Source organism: Scleropages formosus, chromosome 21 (assembly GCF_900964775.1).
Source record: "Scleropages formosus chromosome 21, fSclFor1.1, whole genome shotgun sequence".
NCBI classification, from domain to species: Eukaryota; Metazoa; Chordata; class Actinopteri; order Osteoglossiformes; family Osteoglossidae; genus Scleropages; species Scleropages formosus.
Genome location: NC_041826.1, coordinates 10359923 through 10376509, shown reverse-complemented (window position 1 = coordinate 10376509; position 16587 = coordinate 10359923). Strand labels below are relative to the sequence as shown.

General features: G+C 49.7%; 2 protein-coding genes across 3 annotated transcripts; both read right to left on the bottom strand.

The window, feature by feature from the left end:
- Window positions 1-710: 710 nt before the first annotated feature.
- Window positions 711-8617, bottom strand: LOC108920322 (EGF-containing fibulin-like extracellular matrix protein 2). Its single transcript, XM_018728979.2, has 11 exons — window positions 8433-8617; window positions 6640-6917; window positions 6356-6404; window positions 5875-6177; window positions 5590-5712; window positions 5154-5270; window positions 4676-4795; window positions 4448-4567; window positions 4039-4165; window positions 2011-2206; window positions 711-1350 (listed from the first exon to the last, which is right to left on the bottom strand). The coding sequence occupies exons 2-11, from the start codon at window positions 6733-6735 to the stop codon at window positions 1189-1191; spliced, it is 1413 nt and encodes a 470-aa protein (XP_018584495.2). The 5' UTR covers window positions 6736-6917; window positions 8433-8617; the 3' UTR covers window positions 711-1188.
- Window positions 8618-12201: 3584 nt separating this feature from the next.
- On the bottom strand, window positions 12202-16282 carry LOC108920323 (fos-related antigen 1-like). 2 transcript variants are annotated; one of them, XM_018728981.1, is made up of 5 exons: window positions 16087-16282; window positions 14902-15117; window positions 13415-13519; window positions 12829-13083; window positions 12202-12690 (listed from the first exon to the last, which is right to left on the bottom strand). In XM_018728981.1, exons 1-5 carry the CDS (start codon window positions 16171-16173, stop codon window positions 12544-12546), a joined length of 810 nt encoding a protein of 269 aa, XP_018584497.1. In that variant the 5' UTR covers window positions 16174-16282; the 3' UTR covers window positions 12202-12543. The 2 variants fall into 2 exon arrangements, with proteins under 2 accessions (XP_018584497.1, XP_018584496.1); XM_018728980.1 differs by having other exon boundaries at window positions 12202-13083; window positions 16087-16281.
- Window positions 16283-16587: the final 305 nt, after the last annotated feature.

The following is a 16587-nucleotide window of genomic DNA, read 5'->3' as shown; positions in this document are numbered from 1 at the left end:
AGGGGTTCACCGGTTAACTGGGTTACGAAACCAGCAGCGAACCCCCCTGAGATATTCTTAACCGAGCACCCCACCCCCTGAGCACAGCGTGGCCCTGCTCTCCTGTGGAAGAGCACTGCTACTAGAGCTAGACGGGCACCGTGGCAATTATGTAAAACACCATGGCGAGTGAGTCATCTCACTCACTCACTCACACACACACACACACACACACACACACACACACACACACACACACACAGGCCTCCCCCCACCACCCAGAGGGCAAACAACAGTCGGCTGCACTGAGTAGGACAGCAACTGAAATTCAGCTTTTCTTCCTTATGCAACTTTTAGCATCTTAATCGTCATCATTCTGCGGAGTGTTGGGGTATTTCACTGGGAGGAGGACCCCCCCACACACACACACACACACACACACACACACACACACACACACACAAAGAACCTCAAATCTCTGTGGGAAGGTACAGAGTGTCTCATCATCCGAGAGAGTGTGAGCCCACGAGAACGCATAGGAAATGAGTTTCCATGCGTATAAAACGAAAAGGATGGATGTGAGGAAATAAAAGAGCAGAGGACATATAGATTAAAAGTCACGTATTTCATTTGATTCCATTTTTCCTCCACAAAAGTACAACATTTCCGAAGGTACATAAAAAAATACAAGTATTGATAAGAACTGGAACGCTCACTGGTGCCGTGGCTCCAGCAGGAGTAAAACAGTGTAAAACGGAGTGGCCGATGCATTTCACAGTGACTGTTAGTGTCAGCGGCTGAACGTGTAGTGTGTGTGTGTGTGTGTGTGTGTGTGTGTCTCTGCGAAGGTACCGACGATGGAATGTTACGAGCAGAGATGGGGCCCAGATTGTGTGGCACCGGTGGAATAAGCCAGAGAGACCTGGGGATGGTGTGGATCAGGAGACATTTTGCCATTAGATTAGCCACTGGATTAGTGTGTGTGTGTCCTCCTCACCCCGCTGTATCTCCTGAAGGTACGGTGCTTCACCCACCCCCTCCCCCGCTCCCTGTCAGCCACTGAAATTTGTCATCACGTGTTGGTGCAAAAACAGAAGTTATCAAGTTATTCAAGCTGTCCTTGAATCCCCCTGTAGCTCCATGCAACCTTGCTCCTTCCTTCCCCCTCTTTTTCTGCCTTTCTTCGTCCTCCCTCCCGCGTCTCGCTCCTCAGAAGGCAAACGGCCCCACGTGGACCGTCAGGCGCAGCACCGAGCTCGTTTGGTAGCTCATGAGGGGGTTCACGGACACCATCTCCAGGTCCAGGACGTACTCCGCGGGCCCCGAGACCGACCGAGCCAGAACCAGCATGGCACCGATGTTGTTGATTTGCTGAGATGAAACACGGCAGCGAATCAGAGACGAGAACCAAGCGACCGACATGATGCCACAAAGGAGCTTTGCCTCGTTGCTTCGCGGCGCTCGCCACCAGGGGGCAGGCTTCGAGCAGCACGCTTCTTGTGTGGGCGGTGTGTTAATCACCAGAGCTGGCGCTGGGGCAGCTGGTGTGTCATCGACACAGTAATCGTTCCCTGACTTCCACCGACTTGTGCAGCAAATACATTTTAAGTACAATGACACAGAGCCATGCCTCAAATAGCTTCTCACCTTTGCATTAACGTGATACGCAGTCACGTGCGCCGTGCGGTTCGGCACTAACGCCACGCTCTCTAATCCATGCGATCCGTATGGTGGAGGTGTGCGGTTGGATCATGGCTCAAATGTGCTGTTCTAGCATGGTCACACACGTGGTGGTGCCCGATGCAAGTTTGCCCTCGTCGCTGTCATTCTTAGCGCGTCACCGTCGAAATGCCCCCAGTGCTCTGTACGCTGTCTATCCATTGCCTGTCTAACAGCACCCCGACATACACTTCCTGTCCCCGCTCTGTGTTTTGCATTCCGTCACTACGATTCTATCCTAGGACCAAGGGGCGGGGCGACCGTGGGTCTCTACGGCCAATGAGAAGGACCACAGGCGAATGGTGCACTCACCCGGATGTAGAAATTCCCGCTGTCGTCCCCGGAGCGGATGCGGAAGGTGTTGTAGGCCCCGGGGTAGACGCTGGTCGCCTGGATCTGGAAGATGTCCGAGGGCACAGAGCGCTCGGACGTCACGCTCATATAGCGGTGCACGATGGAAAAGGGGAGTTCACGGCAGCCGGGTTTCACCATGGGGCACACGCAGCGGCTGGCGTGGGGGGCATGGGGTGGGGTCACAGAACAACTTTCAGGTGAAGCAGCCGTCCCTGTAGAGTCGAGTGGACGCTGATGGGTGCGTGTGTGTCTGTGTGTGTGTGCATGATCTGATGACTTCTTTTTGAAGGAAAATGTGCCCAAAAGGACAGTAAACCCCCTAAAATACTTTTATTAATTTAGTTTATGCTTTTCTCCAAAGTGAGTTACATTTCTAAGCTACTGACACTGATTTACCCATTTATACAGCAGGGTAAATATTACTGTACTAGACCAGGGTAAGTATCTTGGTTAAGGGTACTACAGTAGGTTGGGCTTGACCTGAGTCTGTGGAACGCAAGGCAGTAACTCCACCTACTACACCATCTGCTGCCCCTTGAACTTAACCTTGTGGGGACACAGCAATGAAAAAATGTCTCATATATCAATATTCACCGATCAGCCACAACATTAAAATCACTGACAGGTGAAGAACACCGATTACCTCATTACACTGGCACCTGTCAAGAGGTGGCATATATTAGGGAGCAAGTGAACAGTGGGTTCTTGAATTTGATGTTGGAAGCAGGAAAAACGGGCAAATTTGAGGATCTGAGCGACTTTGACAAGGGCCAAAGTGTGATGGCTAGATGACAGTCAGAGCATCTCCAAAACTGCACGTCTTGTAGGGTGTTCCTGGCGTGCAGTGGTCAGTACCTACCAAAAGTGGTCCAAGGAAGGACAACCGGTGAACCGGCGACAAGGTCATGGGTGCCCAAGGCTCACTGATGCACGTGGGGAGCGAAGACTAGTCCCTCCAGTCCGATCCCACAGAAGAGTTACTGTAGCACAAATTGCTGAAAACCTTAATGCTGCTCATGACAGAAAAGTGTCGGAACACACAGCGCATCGCAGCTTGCTGCCTATGGGGCTGCGTAGCCGCAGACCGGTCAGAGTGGCCATGCTGACACGTGAGCGCCAGAACCGGACCATGGAGCAATGGAAGAAGGTGGGCCGGTCTCATGAATCACATTTTCTTTGAGATCGTGTGGACGGCTGGGTTCGCGTGCATTGTTTACCCGGGGAAGAGATGGCAGCAGGATGCACTAGGAGAAGGCGGCAAACCGGTGGATGCTAGTGCGATGCTCTGGCCAACGTTCTGCTTGGAATCCTTGGGTCCTGGCATTCGTGTGGATGTTGTTTTGATACGTAGCATCTACCAAAAGATGGTTGCAGACCCACGTACACCCCTTTGTGGCAATGGTATTCCCTGATGGCAGTGGCCCTGCCACACTGCAAAAATCGTTCAGGAATGGTTTGAGGACCATGGCAAAGAGTTCAAGGTGCTGACTTGGCCATCAAATTCCTCAGATGCCAAATACCACAGGACACCTGCAGAGATCTTGTGGAGTCCATGTCTTGACGGGTCAGAACTGTTTTGGCGGCATGAGGGGGACCTACACTATATTAGGCAGGTGGGATTAATGTTTTGGCTGATTGGTGTATATTCCTTGGATGGGACACCAGCCCACTGCAGAACAATCACACACAAACACAAAATTTAACGATTCCAATTTCCCTCAAACACATGTGTTTGGACTGAGGGAGGTAACCAGAGCACATACAGAAAACCCATGTGAACACAGAGAGACCATGCAAACTGCACACAGACTGAGTTGGACCCAAACACATGTTCAAAATCATAAGAACCAGTGTCGCACCGGTGCTACCCACTAAGCCACCCTGCCCTCCTTACATATAAAGTATAAAAGAGCAAAAAACTTTTTTTATGTGTGAGTCTTTCCAGGGGTGTATTTTCCTGCGCAGTGTGTGTGTTTGGCCACTCACTTGTCGGACACCTGCACATAGGGCTCCTGGCAGCGGTTGCTCTCCACACAGCGGTGCCCCCCATGGATGTTCACACAGGTCTGACCGTCGGCACAGGGAGGCACACCCGTCTCACACTCGTTCACATCTGGAGGACAAACGGAGATGGACACAACAGAGAACAGAGACACTACTGATGACTGAGCTCATTAAAACTGCTGCAATGATTTTGCGGTCATCAGGGCAAAGACTTGCGGTCAACGAGCTGAAAGGTGTCAAATTTATAAATGTGAGTGGTTTAAAGGAGCGAACAGAGTAAAATTAAACGTGAACGAAAGACCACGTTAAGCAAGGGAGGGGCTCAGTGCTGAGGGGCGAGAGCGACGAGGATGAGGAGCGCGATGAAGGAAAACACGGTCACACTCGGTACCTTGGCAGAGGCGCGTCCCCAGCAGCTTGTAGCCCTCGGGGCAGACGCAGGAGAACTTTCCGGGCTCGTTCATACAGCGGTACTGACACAGATAACTGGAGTAGCTGCACTCGTCCAGGTCTAGAGAAAGGGAGGGAGAGAGAGACAGGTTGACAGGTGTCCACACAGAGAGACAGCTGAACAGACGGACGGACCAACAGGTGTGCTACCCCCTACCGTCACACCTACCGTTGCAGGAAACACCGTCGGACCCAAGCTCGTAGCCCTGCTCACAGCGGCACATGAAGGAGCCATATGTGTTGTAGCACCTCTGCTGGCACGGGGCGCCCATCTCACACTCATTTACATCTGGGAGCAGAAGCAGAGAGGTGGGCGGGGTTTCTACACTGGTGGGCGGAGTTTGTGTAGAAGTGGGTGGAGACTGAATGTTGTTTACCGTCCCATTTTGTATAAGTGTATCTAAACAAAGCATGAATGTGTGGGGGAAAATAAGGGACTGCTGTAGCGTGTGCTACAAAAAGTGAAAAAAGTTCTTGAAGAAATCGACTAAAAGAGGCAGCAGCTGTTGGACAGAACCCGAGTTTGGAGAGAAGAACAAATGGAAAGGACCGTAAACTGTGGTAGAGGACTGCAGTCCCACCTGAGTGAACGTTTAAACGAAGGGACAGGGTCGTTGAGGGGGATGGTGGGGCTGGGGGGGGCTCACCCACACAGGAGCGGTTGTTCTCGGCCACCTGGAACCCGGCCTCACACTTGCAGGAAAAGGAGCCGGGCACGTTGACACAGCGATGCTGGCAGTACCTGTACTGGCACTCATCGATGTCTGAAGGAGCAGAGGAGAAGGGCGGAGCAAGAGGGGTGGGGGTGGAGACAAGAGGAGGGGCAAATCAGAGAGGGAGCGAAGCAGGAGGGGTGGGAACGAGCGAGGAGGAGGAGGAGTAAAGGGGAGAGGAAAACAGAGACAGAAGGGAAGATGAGGGGAGGAAGGTGAAAGGGGAAGAAAATGTGAGGACAGGGAGTGAGAATTCAGACCACAGAAAATGAGAGATCAAGGAGCACCATGGGGTTCAATGGTCATAACCCATCCTAGAATAGTGACACTACTGACAAGCTGGTAAAGCGTGGTAACACGTCTCTCTCACCGACACACTCGAGGCCGATCTTGCTGTAGCCGTCGGGGCACTGGCAGCTGAAGGAGCCCTGAGTGTTCACACACTCCTGGCTTGGTAGGCAGCTGTGCGCGCCCATCTCACACTCGTCCACGTCTGCAGGAAAGATGCCATGGTGTGTGGAGAGAGAGCGAGAGAGAGAGAGAAACTGCACTGAGCTCCACCTCTCAAACCTCTTATAAATGGAACCGTCCCAGCCAATCAGGCCACAGTTCCTTCCAGGACTCCGCCCCTATGAACGGAAGAACACACGCACACCTGCACAGTACTCCCCCCTCACTACGTAGCCCACAGGACAGGAACCGAAGGCTTCGCCGGACCCCGCAGACAGGCTCTGCGGCGATTGGCTCGGCTGGGCCTGGGCGAGTTCAGGTAGGCGGTCCTCCGATTGGCGAGTCTCTGATTCGCTGGCCTCCGATTGGTCGGGCTCCGACAGGTTGGGCGCGTCAGGGGCGGTGATAACAGAGGCGGAGCGTGGGAGGCACAGGTATCCGCCATAGTGGTTGAAGCACTTCATCTCCCCCTTGCATGCATCCGGAATGGTCTCACACTCATTGATGTCTGCCCGGTAGAGAGGGATGAGGGAGACAAGAGCAGTGTGAGTTTTACCCTGTTCTGTCACTGAGGGATGGAGCAGAGGATGCTGGGAAAAGAAGGGAATGCAGAGAATGAAATAACAAAATATTCATAGGAGAAGGTGTGGAAGAGGCTCATCACATGCATCCCCGAGGTGACCAACCTTTACAGTGCTGGGTCTGCAAGTCCCACTGATACCCATCTGTGCATTCCTGGGAGACACACACACACACACACACACACAGGTGCCATCAAAACCTTAGAGGGCACTGCAGGGGCGCAGCAGGGGATTTGGGGGTAACGCTGTGGTAGACTGGAGAGACTCATGGGAACAAAACACCAAAATAGTGTGGTGCGTTACAGAACAGGCAACCCATAAAGGTGGAGTAGATGGGGGGGGGGGGGGTGGACAGACGGGTGTATCAAGCACCTTGCCCATCTCCTTACCGTGTAGCTGTCAGTTTCCGCAGGGGTCTGAGAAATAGCACCGGGGAGGAGGAACAAACACACCCAAACCGACCACAGCACACACGCTCTCGCCATGCTTGGGCACGCAGACGCACGCACTCACCCAGCGACACACACTGCGAAGGCTGTCGGGTAGAAACCGCAGCACAAGTTACTATGTGATCAGAACACGCACAAGCACGCACACACGCACGCTTTTAGCTGTCAGTTGAACGGATGCTGTTGTCTCGTTGTCCTTTGTTGCAGATCCTCTGAGTCTGGAGGAGAGAGAAATAAGGAGCTTTGAGGAAGGACCAGCGGAGCTCATTCAAAGTTCATTTTTGGCTCTAGCGCCCCCCCTAGTGGTCAACTGGTGCCCCCTCCCCCAATTATAATTCCCTACTGTACAAAACAGGATAGAAACAGTTCACGAGAGTCAGGAAGCAGCTGAAAGGTTGAAGTGAAGAGATGGGGGGGGGGTCGTGTTCCTGGTTCTGGCATTAATTTGAAGGTTTTCCATTGTGAAGTCAGTCACCCTGCAGAAACCTGCCGCTCAAGCCCGGGACTCTGGATCTGTCTCCAGCGAGAAGCTCGGAGGCCTTGTCGCTACGGACCAGGAGCAGCGGTGACGCCAGCGTGCTCCAGTGCTCCAGCAGTCCAGTAAAAACAACACATAACGCTGCAAAAATGAGAACTGGAGCAAAGCAGTGGCGTTTCCCTCTCTGTCAGCTGCAGGGCAAAGAAATTTAAAAAGAGGAAAAAAAAGATGAGATGGCCTAGTAACAGAAGAACATAAAATGCCCCGTGCTGAGTGACACGTTTAGTGTGTGATTTGGCACAAGTCGGGAACGACTGCGTCGGGAAGGGTGTTATATACTAATCAATTGATCTCATATGAACCGGATTGAAATGACTCGCGGTCGCGTGTTTCATTGCAGGCGGACCGTGGATGACCATGTGTGTTCCCGGTGACCAGCTCATGCTCACGGTCAAGCTCACATACAGCCTGCTGGATCCTGGCCGGCGCGGCCCGTGCAACATGTGTGACGCGTGTTCACCGAACCCTGAGGACACGCGATGCCAGTTTGTTAATCTGGAAAAATTATAAGCGAATATTTAATAAACAATTGTATAATTGTGAAAATGAGACTTTGGGCTGCCGAAGAAATAGCGGCTGAAGTCGGCAGCAGGGAGGGGTGTGCGGCACCGGTGTGTTAGAGGATTCACTTTGTTGCACTGGGCCACGTTTTTGCTGTGTGTGAGTATGAGTGTGTGACTGAGGGCGCTCAGCGAAACCCCCCCACACAGGGCCGCGTGCCAAGATGTTAGACACACGCTCCACTGAGCCAGAGCCCACGGACGGAGCGCTGGCGCTGGTCCCTGGGGTTTCCGCACTCTTGAGGTCGAGCTCAAGCCGCTGTTGTACCTTAGAGACGGTGCGTGATGTGAACGACCGGAGCAGGGGTCCACAGGGGCGCGATTCCTTAATGCTACGTCTCATCAGGACCAGAAACACTTCCTGCGCTTCGCACTCACGCACCCGAGACACTCATCCACGTTTATTCGTCGATCGGACTCTTCTCTCCAAAGTGACGGACGGTGATGATCACCCAGTACTGATCCGAGACCTTTTCCCACGATTTACAGCGTTAGATACACTACAGTTTCTACAGACTAGTGAGTACCCACAGTCAATCACACATCTTAACACCCTCTCTTTCTCACTCACTCACGCACACACACACGTGCACGCTGCCAGAACAGACCAACAGAGCGTGTGGAGCAGGACGTACTCATCTCAGTTCCTCGGTCCCTCGGCGTAGCCCCGTCTCCCTGCGCTCCGCTCCCCGGGATCTGCCGTGTTGCTTGGTGAGAAGCGCAGCGGGCAGCGGCCGTGCGAAGAGTGTGTGAGCGAGAAGCGTGCGCTGTGTGAAAGAGCGCGAGCAGGACGGCCCACTCCTCACCCCCATCCCGCTCCCACCCCCTGCGCTGCCATCCGCCGCCCTCTTGCCCCCACTCTCCTCCCCCATACCCCAGCGCAAGGACATGGAACGCTGGACTGTGGGCCACATTCCCAGATTCCACATTAATCTCCTTCCCAGTGAGAGACAACAGCAGCAATTACAATCACACCCACCCCTCACCCCACCCCACCCCAGACCCCCTCCCAGCCCTTATCAACACATACTGGGTCATCCTGGGAGACCCTCCACCATCCACCTTATCTCTGATCCACCCCAGCCCTGTGCCCCACCCACCGGAGCCGCCCCACCTCCCGCTACCTTCTCCCCGCTAGCACTCCACCCCCTTCAGAGCCCCCCCCCCCCACCAGCCGCCACGGGCAGATATTTATAGCCTGAGAGGGAGACTTGAGGAATGTGCTCAGAAAGGGAGAAAGGGAGGGGGCTGCAACATGGTGTGAATCCACACACACCTCAGCTCACCTCTCCAGACACCTCAGCTGGAGCGTCTCGCTGGACCACGTGGAGGTGCTCAGGTGTGAGCCTCAATGTGACACCGCAAGAGAGCGACGCAGAACACGCCATTTGAGTGCAAAAATAAGAAAGAATGTCGAACACGGACACATGAATATAAAGTCATTTCATTGCACTGCATGCGAAGCCATCGGTGCATAAATGAACCCAGGGTCCATGTACCCCCTTCCCGTTAGCAGTGGCATCTCCAGTAAAGGGTTGCATTAAGTCTGTATACAGTATACAGTGTATACAGACAGCAAATGGTACAGCTGGGCTTGTGTTCGAATCCCACCTTCTGCTGCAGTGCCCTTGATCAAGGCACTTACCCTGAGTTGGTAGAGTAAAAGTTACCCCGCTGTATAAATGGACAAATGAGAGTAAGTCCTTTGACACTGCAGCGTTGGAGAAAAGCATCAGCTGAAAGAACGAGCGTAAAAAGGACCGCGAGTGTAGGAGTTGGGGACGGGCAGGGCTACGATGTCACGCACATCTGGAAAGGCAGGCGTGACAAGGGCAGCTGGAACGTGGGTGAAAAGGGGGCCGGAAATTTCCACAGCCATTTGTAGGGGCAAACGGGGTGGGCAGCTGTCACAGCAAAGGCAAAGGGGGTTTATGAGGTCATAAAAGCTCCAACCCTGTCCCCCCCATCCTGGACCCCCTTCGGAAGAGCCCTCAGGCACCACCACAACGTCTCCGATTCCCTCCCCCCCCCCACGGCCCTCACACGTGCAATCAAACTCGACACAGTGGATCCGTGTCCGCGCTTGCGTGCGTCTTCGTTGCTGCGCGTGTGCGATCCAAAGCGTGAGCGTGTTCTGCAGTGTGAAACTCTGGCTCTTGTCACGTGAAAAACACACGTCAGCAGCAAAGAGCACCTAATTGTGACACTGGATCTGTACTCCGCTTTCCGCCTGCCGTCCTCAGCAAACCGGACTCGGGTTTGAGCAGCTTTCTCAAGCAGAGATGCTGAAGATGATCCCGTCCCGCTGTGTCAGACTGCCGTTGATTCATCCAGAGACGTGCAGCGGCGGTGCCTATTAGGCACTGACTCATCGGGGCGAATAATAATATGTTTATTTGTCATATGACTCAGCCTCAAGTTTTGGTCAGGACATATTTTTATCACGGAACACCAGAATTCGCACCTACATAATTAAAGCACCAGATCTTCCGAACCAGCTCTTTCGTTTTTATGTCGACTTTACTCTTTTTTTACTACTGCGAAGTCTCTGCGTGACTTTGACGAGGAGATCAGCGACCTAAAAGGAGCGCATGACACTTTACCAGCTGGAGCTCCTCGACGTGCTCGAGAACGATGTGTCCACGGGGGGTCAACGGCAACGATGGGTTACGGATGTCAATTCATGGGATTTAAAGAAAAAGGGGCAGCAGGTGGAGCTGCCTAATAATCCAAAAGTCCCAGGTGTGAATCCCTGCTCCTGGTCCCAGAACCCTTGATTACTCCCCTAGAAGGTGATTTACTGCAATGAACTTTGTCTACAGAGCAAACACTGTAAGTCACCTTGGAGAAAGGTGTCACCTAAATAAAGACGTTCGTTAATAACCTGCGAATACAGCATCATGTGCTCTTAAGACATGATATTTAGCTGCAACTTAGTTGGAACGTAAAATATTCAATTTACATGTAAGCGTAAAGCGTATATCATAAATGACGTACCATACATTGTCAGTGCAGGACTTATGATGTGGTTTAGCATATAAAAGAAAAGAAAAAAAAAAAAAAACTTAAAATGTCTAATATTTTCGAAGGAATTCAACCAAACTGCTAGAGACATTTATTGAAATATCAATAATAGACAAGTTTTGGACAAAACACATAACAGTGATTTTGGATGGAAATATGACAAATTCGGCTTCTGAAATGCTACAGAGAAATGGAAGGGATACGCAGATACGGCGCTGCTTGAAAGTGTGGGAACCCTACAGATGGTCATTATTCCTGTATAAAAAATTAAAATAAACATGTAAAATGCATAAACACACCTGATTCTACTTACCTACTTGGTTTAACCAGTGCAGCTCGGGGTTCTCTCATTTTTGCACCCGAGCTCCTTCTGTGTTTCTACTACGCATATTTCCGTATGCAACTGGTCATTAAAAGCGTATTACGTCACATGAGAAACACTGATTGTCATTAAATAACCATTTTGTGGTAAAACTGAGGGACGCAAGGGGTTCACATACTTTCAAGTACCACTGTATGTGCAGGAGACCACATTTTTCAGATCTGCACACCTCTAGTAAAACACTTACGAGTCTATTCGGGACAAAGTGACAACAGATAGCAGATATGACGACAGCTACAGCTCCGACACACACGGCAGAGGTGAACAACCTTCCCTCGTGAAGCTTCAAAGTTCAAGGACCAAAACCGTGTCCGAGGCACTGGAAAAACCCCAGTAAAATCAGTGTACTGTAAATAGCAATGAGAGGGAGCCGGTGGTGCAGGATCCATTAACCCAGATCCAGTTTAGACTTGACAGGCTTCAGTAAGAATGCACCGGACATAAAGGGGAGTATTACCGCGGTACTCGTCATTGTCTGCAGTGTCGAACAAGAACAAACAGGATCACTCGTCGCGCTCACAACTCTGTGGAGTATGGAACTAGCGTCAAGGGCCTGGGAGCGTGTGGGTCCAGGCATCGCAATGACAGCACGGTGTCCCAGTCTCCTGGACCCCCATCTGCAAACACGGAGCCTCCGATAGCTCAAGACTATTGGTTTCAGTCATTACACATTCATTCAGCGAAATGTATCCATCCCAGAGTATGTGTATGTTATCTGCTGCATAATTTTTAAAAAGGCTTGTATGCAGTGTAATGTATACTGGTCTATACTACGGTGTGTGACAAATGGAGTGTATTCAAGAATCACGTGTCTGCATCCAGATCCCTCCTGTTGATGTGAAGCACCCTTTGCATTGTTGTCTGCGACGTGCATCGCTTTGGAGAAAAGTGTCTGCTAAATTAATAAATGCGCATGTAATATGAATAATTTCCATCAGATTTTTAGTCCAAAGTGGCTCAAATAAATTGGTCTCACTGTTCATGACACTGGATATTTTATGATCATTCAATTTTATTAAAAGAGTCCTTTCCATTGATTTCAAAAATTACAATCTAATATAAATACATAAATATATTAAAGTAAAATAAAAATAAATATATGCATTCATATTTGAAACCATAACATTTCATACATTTTAAAAATCTTTAAAAAAAAAAACTTCTCATCTGCAGTCCTATCCACCCAAAAAACGATTTTCAATATCAGCACTGAATTTCTAATAATATTATCGGAAACATTTGTAGATCAAACACACAATCTTGTTTTCCCTCATTTTTGGTATTTGTGAATACATTCTAGGAAAGCTATAGAATAAGTTCTAGAGAGTTCTGCACTTAGCTCACAGGGCCAGAAGGGTGGGAGAGTTCAGAGAGTGATCTGAGCACTGGTCCCCACTGGTGCTACCATGGCGATAAGCAACACCGCAGCGCAGGGGGGACACGTCAATGGACGCGCGAGGACTGGGATGGCGGGGGGGCTCAGTCGCCTTCAGATGAATAGCGGAACATGGGTAAGAGAAGACAGAGTCAAAGGACAGCGGTGTGAGGGATGGAGTTGAGACACAGAGAACCGCGTGCAGGGATTCAGATTTTGGGGTAAAGCATGCAGCGGTGGAGGTACCAACAGGGGGCGCTGTTCTGATATTCCGGTTTGGCTTTTCCGACGGGTCATCGCCCGCGCCGGACGAAGGGCCGCGTGGATTTTCGTCGGCGGAGCAACTTCTGACGTCCGCCGGCGCCGACAACTTGGAGGTGGACTTGCGGACCTTGCAGACGGGACGGTGAACGTCCAGCACCAGTTCCAGGCGGCTCTTCTCCCTCTCCAGCTCCGCTACGTCCTCCTGCAGCTGGGCTTTCTGGCGCTCCAGGTCGTCCGCTTCCTGAAAATGGGATGTTACTCAGCAACGCCCATCTCAGTGTCCGCGCTCGCGGGAACAGACCCAGAGCCGCTGGGTCGGAGACCTGCACCTTTTTTAAAGTAATTCTTCAGCGGCGGGGAAAAAACAGTCCAATAAACAATCTTAGAGTGACATACACATATACGGTAATTAAATTTTTCAAAAAAAAAAATATTAACATATTAAGTGGGTTCTCCTAAATCGAGTGACTTTTGGTCGCCCACCGCTGACATGGCACACCCACAAGTGATCCGTTTACACGGACAGCAGCACACAGTGTGAACGTAGGTGACCGCGACCGCACCGGACTCACCTTCTGCAGTTTGTCGGTCAGCTCCCGGCGCCGGTTTCGGCATCGAGCTGCAGCCATGCGGTTCCGCTCCCTCCGCGACCTCTTCTTCATCTCCTCTGGAGAAGGCTTCAGATGGTGGGGAAAAAAAAAAAACACAAGGAAGAGAACAGAAATAAGAACAATAAAATATAAACGTGACGGTGAATTTACTAGTAGTAATAAAAGTCCTTTAAAAGACAAGAGAAAAATATGAAAATAGTCACTTTTGAATGGCGGTATGGATACAACAAACTGTTAAAAATAGCAGCTGGTAACACAGTGGTTAGAACTGTTGACCTTAGACCCAAAAGTCTGCAGGTTCGAATCCCACCTCCAGCCGTAGTACCCTTGAGCAAGGCACCTCCCCTAAATTGTTCCAGTAATATTACCCAGCTGTATAAATGGATAAATAATGGTAAGTTTCTTTGGAGAAAAGTGTGAACTAAATGAATAAACATAAAAGAATTAAAATTAGAACTGAAATTAAGTTGATCACCAAAAGGCTTGAAGTGTGAGTTTATGAGAAATCTGTGTTTTATGACTCTTGAGCTGGTGTCTGGCCAAAGGCGTCTTAAAACATGTTAAATAATGTATGTTTGCTTTTACAAGCAAAACAACTTCAAATAAAGCCCATAGTTAGTTCTTTTTTATTGTAACACAACATTAACATTTGAACTGGAAAGCAAGTTAAATGCTGGCCCTAATTTGACAATTATATAACAATTGCATCATCTCGTCATCGGTGCACTACCAAGTTGTGCTCACCAGTATTCTTACGTTAATTCTTATGTCTCGCTTTTACCTGAAATAAATTTACTAGTAGCAATTAAAGTAGTACAACAGCCCGAAAACTTCTGTTTTAAAACCTAGCATGCCATTTCTTTTACTATGGTAGTGTTTCAAAGCCACACAACATCAAATATAATTTGCCATCATTTGTCATTGTCGATCAACATAATCAGAGAAGCACAGACGTCATACTGAAGTGTAACTGAGCGCCACAGCGCCACCGCGTGGTCATGCTGCATTACTGCACTTTGACGAACCCCTTCGGGTGCAACGTGCACCCAGAGCCTTATCCCATCACCTCTACTTTTCCAATTCATTTTCCCTTCTGTGGTTTTCTCCCGTGATTCCTTTTAAACTTCCTTACTTCCATTTTATTCTTCCACCTGCTTTTAACAGCTGGACTTATCGACATTGACGGACACCTTCGAGCGCCCATCTGAACCAGGTACGAGTCATGTGACCGACCTCCTGCAATTATCCTGAAACCCCCCGCTCTTTTTACACTTTGCCACCAGCTTCCCTGCTATACAACAAATTGGGACAGCGCTATCAATGCACGCTCTAGATGAAAGCAATAACTGAATTAATTCACTGCACTTTTTGAATGGTGTAGGATATTAAGTCTAGCAGCTTTTGCAAACAACCAACATCGATGAAGCACCCCGTGGATGAGAACATACATGCTCCTTGGGTAGCTTTCTGGTCCTGCTGCTTGGTTTCCCCGTATCCCTTGTTGCATCTTTCTGCCACGTGGCTTTGGCTGATGGGGAGGATGATGGTGCCTGGGGGCTCCAGGAAGCACTCGTCTGGACCAAGAGAGAGGGAGGCACCGCCCAGCTGAGGCACGGCCTGGAGAGGCTCGGAACCACCTGGGCTGAGCTGAGAATTCGGAACGTCTGGTAGAAGGAAGATGGCGAGGATCGGATGAGTCAGTGAGTTACTGGGCAGGAAGGATGAACAGCGGAAGTGAACAAAGGGGGATTTAGAGGGAATGAGGATCCCAGTGATGGGAAATGTGGTGGTTAAGGACATGGCCATACTTGGTCAATATCCAGGATGGGAAGTAATGTAAGCACTCCAGTTCTGGATAAAAGCACAGGCTAGCACCAATTATTATTATTATTGTATACAGAAAAACAGACTGAAGACAGATGTTAAAAAAAAAAAAAAAAAAAAAAGATTTAAAAAAATATATAATAACTGCTGTATTTTGTAGAAGCATCAGTACCTTCCAGTGTATCTGTTTGCCAGACATGTAAAAGTCATTCACCGCTTTTACTGAATATTGGATTTATTTTGAAAAATGTATCCAGTTAACTCTGCTATTATTATTATTTCAAAAACAATTTCTGCTCATTAGCAGGCGTGATATTTAACAGATGGAAATACAGTGTTGTGAATGTTTTGAACAGTAAATCTAAGCAACATTTTGTGGTATTTTACCCACCTGTGGAAAGTGACCGAGTGGAATTGACTGGAGTTATATTTGTACATTTTGGCATCAAAGGATGAACAAGCCTTTAGTTTAGGTCTCCTGATTGTATCATATACATGTAGACATTACCATTATGTAATTATTGATATGACATCAATTAGAATTATTAACAATTATGTACATCATAGTTAATACCATATACACACACACACACACACACTATTTGCATTTTTCGACTTTAGGTCCAGTGATAAAATATGACTAAACCTTACTGTAACTGTCCCGGCTGTATGACATACACTTACTTAGTTAGAGTTCCAAAAATGACACACACACATCTGGTCAATTAGTATCATTAAGGTGAACAATTGTTACTTCTTCATAACCATATGGCATGTGTCATGTGTAAAGTAGATGGAGCTGCACCAACCGTTGGCTGAAGAGAAGGCGCCGCCGACCCCACTCCGCTGCCCCGGGTTCCAGGCGCGCGCGCGCCGCTCGGGTAGATGCGCTCCATCGGCGGGAAGAGAGATGCGAACCGGCGGCGTGTGCGCAGCCCGCGTCGCTTCACTAAACACACACTCTTTTAACGCGATGTCGCGGAAAGAGGGAAGGGAAAGGAATCCCCTTTTTGTGTCGTAAAGGAGGTGGGGCCGCTTTGGACAGGTGGGTGGTGGGTGGGGGGTGGAACACACCCGTTTCCTGTGTCAGTTCGAAACAACTTCCACATGTTAAAACAGAACTAATGATGTCACTTACGAAATATGTTTCCAGTTTTTTTTTTTTTTGTTTTTTTTTCCTGTCTAACTTACGCAGTGACGTCAGGAGAACATGTTCGTAGTCGTGCCGAGACAAACACGCCTCCCGGCTCGCCACGTATGAGCGAAACCACCTGGCTGGAACCTGAGCGTGAGCCTGAGCCTGAACCTGA

Excerpts from the sequence above, each read along its gene's own strand:
- LOC108920322 (XM_018728979.2), bottom strand. The coding sequence starts at position 6,735 with ATGGCGAGAGCGTGTGTGCTGTGGTCGGTTTGGGTGTGTTTGTTCCTC. Across the intron at positions 4,568-4,675 it reads CGACGGTGTTTCCTGCAACG|ACCTGGACGAGTGCAGCTAC; the intron begins GTAGGTGTGACG and ends CCCTTTCTCTAG. Across the intron at positions 2,207-4,038 it reads TATGTGCAGGTGTCCGACAA|CCGCTGCGTGTGCCCCATGG; the intron begins GTGAGTGGCCAA and ends CCCCCACGCCAG.
- LOC108920323 (XM_018728980.1), bottom strand. The coding sequence starts at position 16,173 with ATGGAGCGCATCTACCCGAGCGGCGCGCGCGCGCCTGGAACCCGGGGC. Across the intron at positions 13,520-14,901 it reads GAAAGCTACCCAAGGAGCAT|CCTTCTCCAGAGGAGATGAA; the intron begins GTATGTTCTCAT and ends CACCATCTGAAG. Across the intron at positions 13,084-13,414 it reads TGACCGACAAACTGCAGAAG|GAAGCGGACGACCTGGAGCG; the intron begins GTGAGTCCGGTG and ends TCCCATTTTCAG.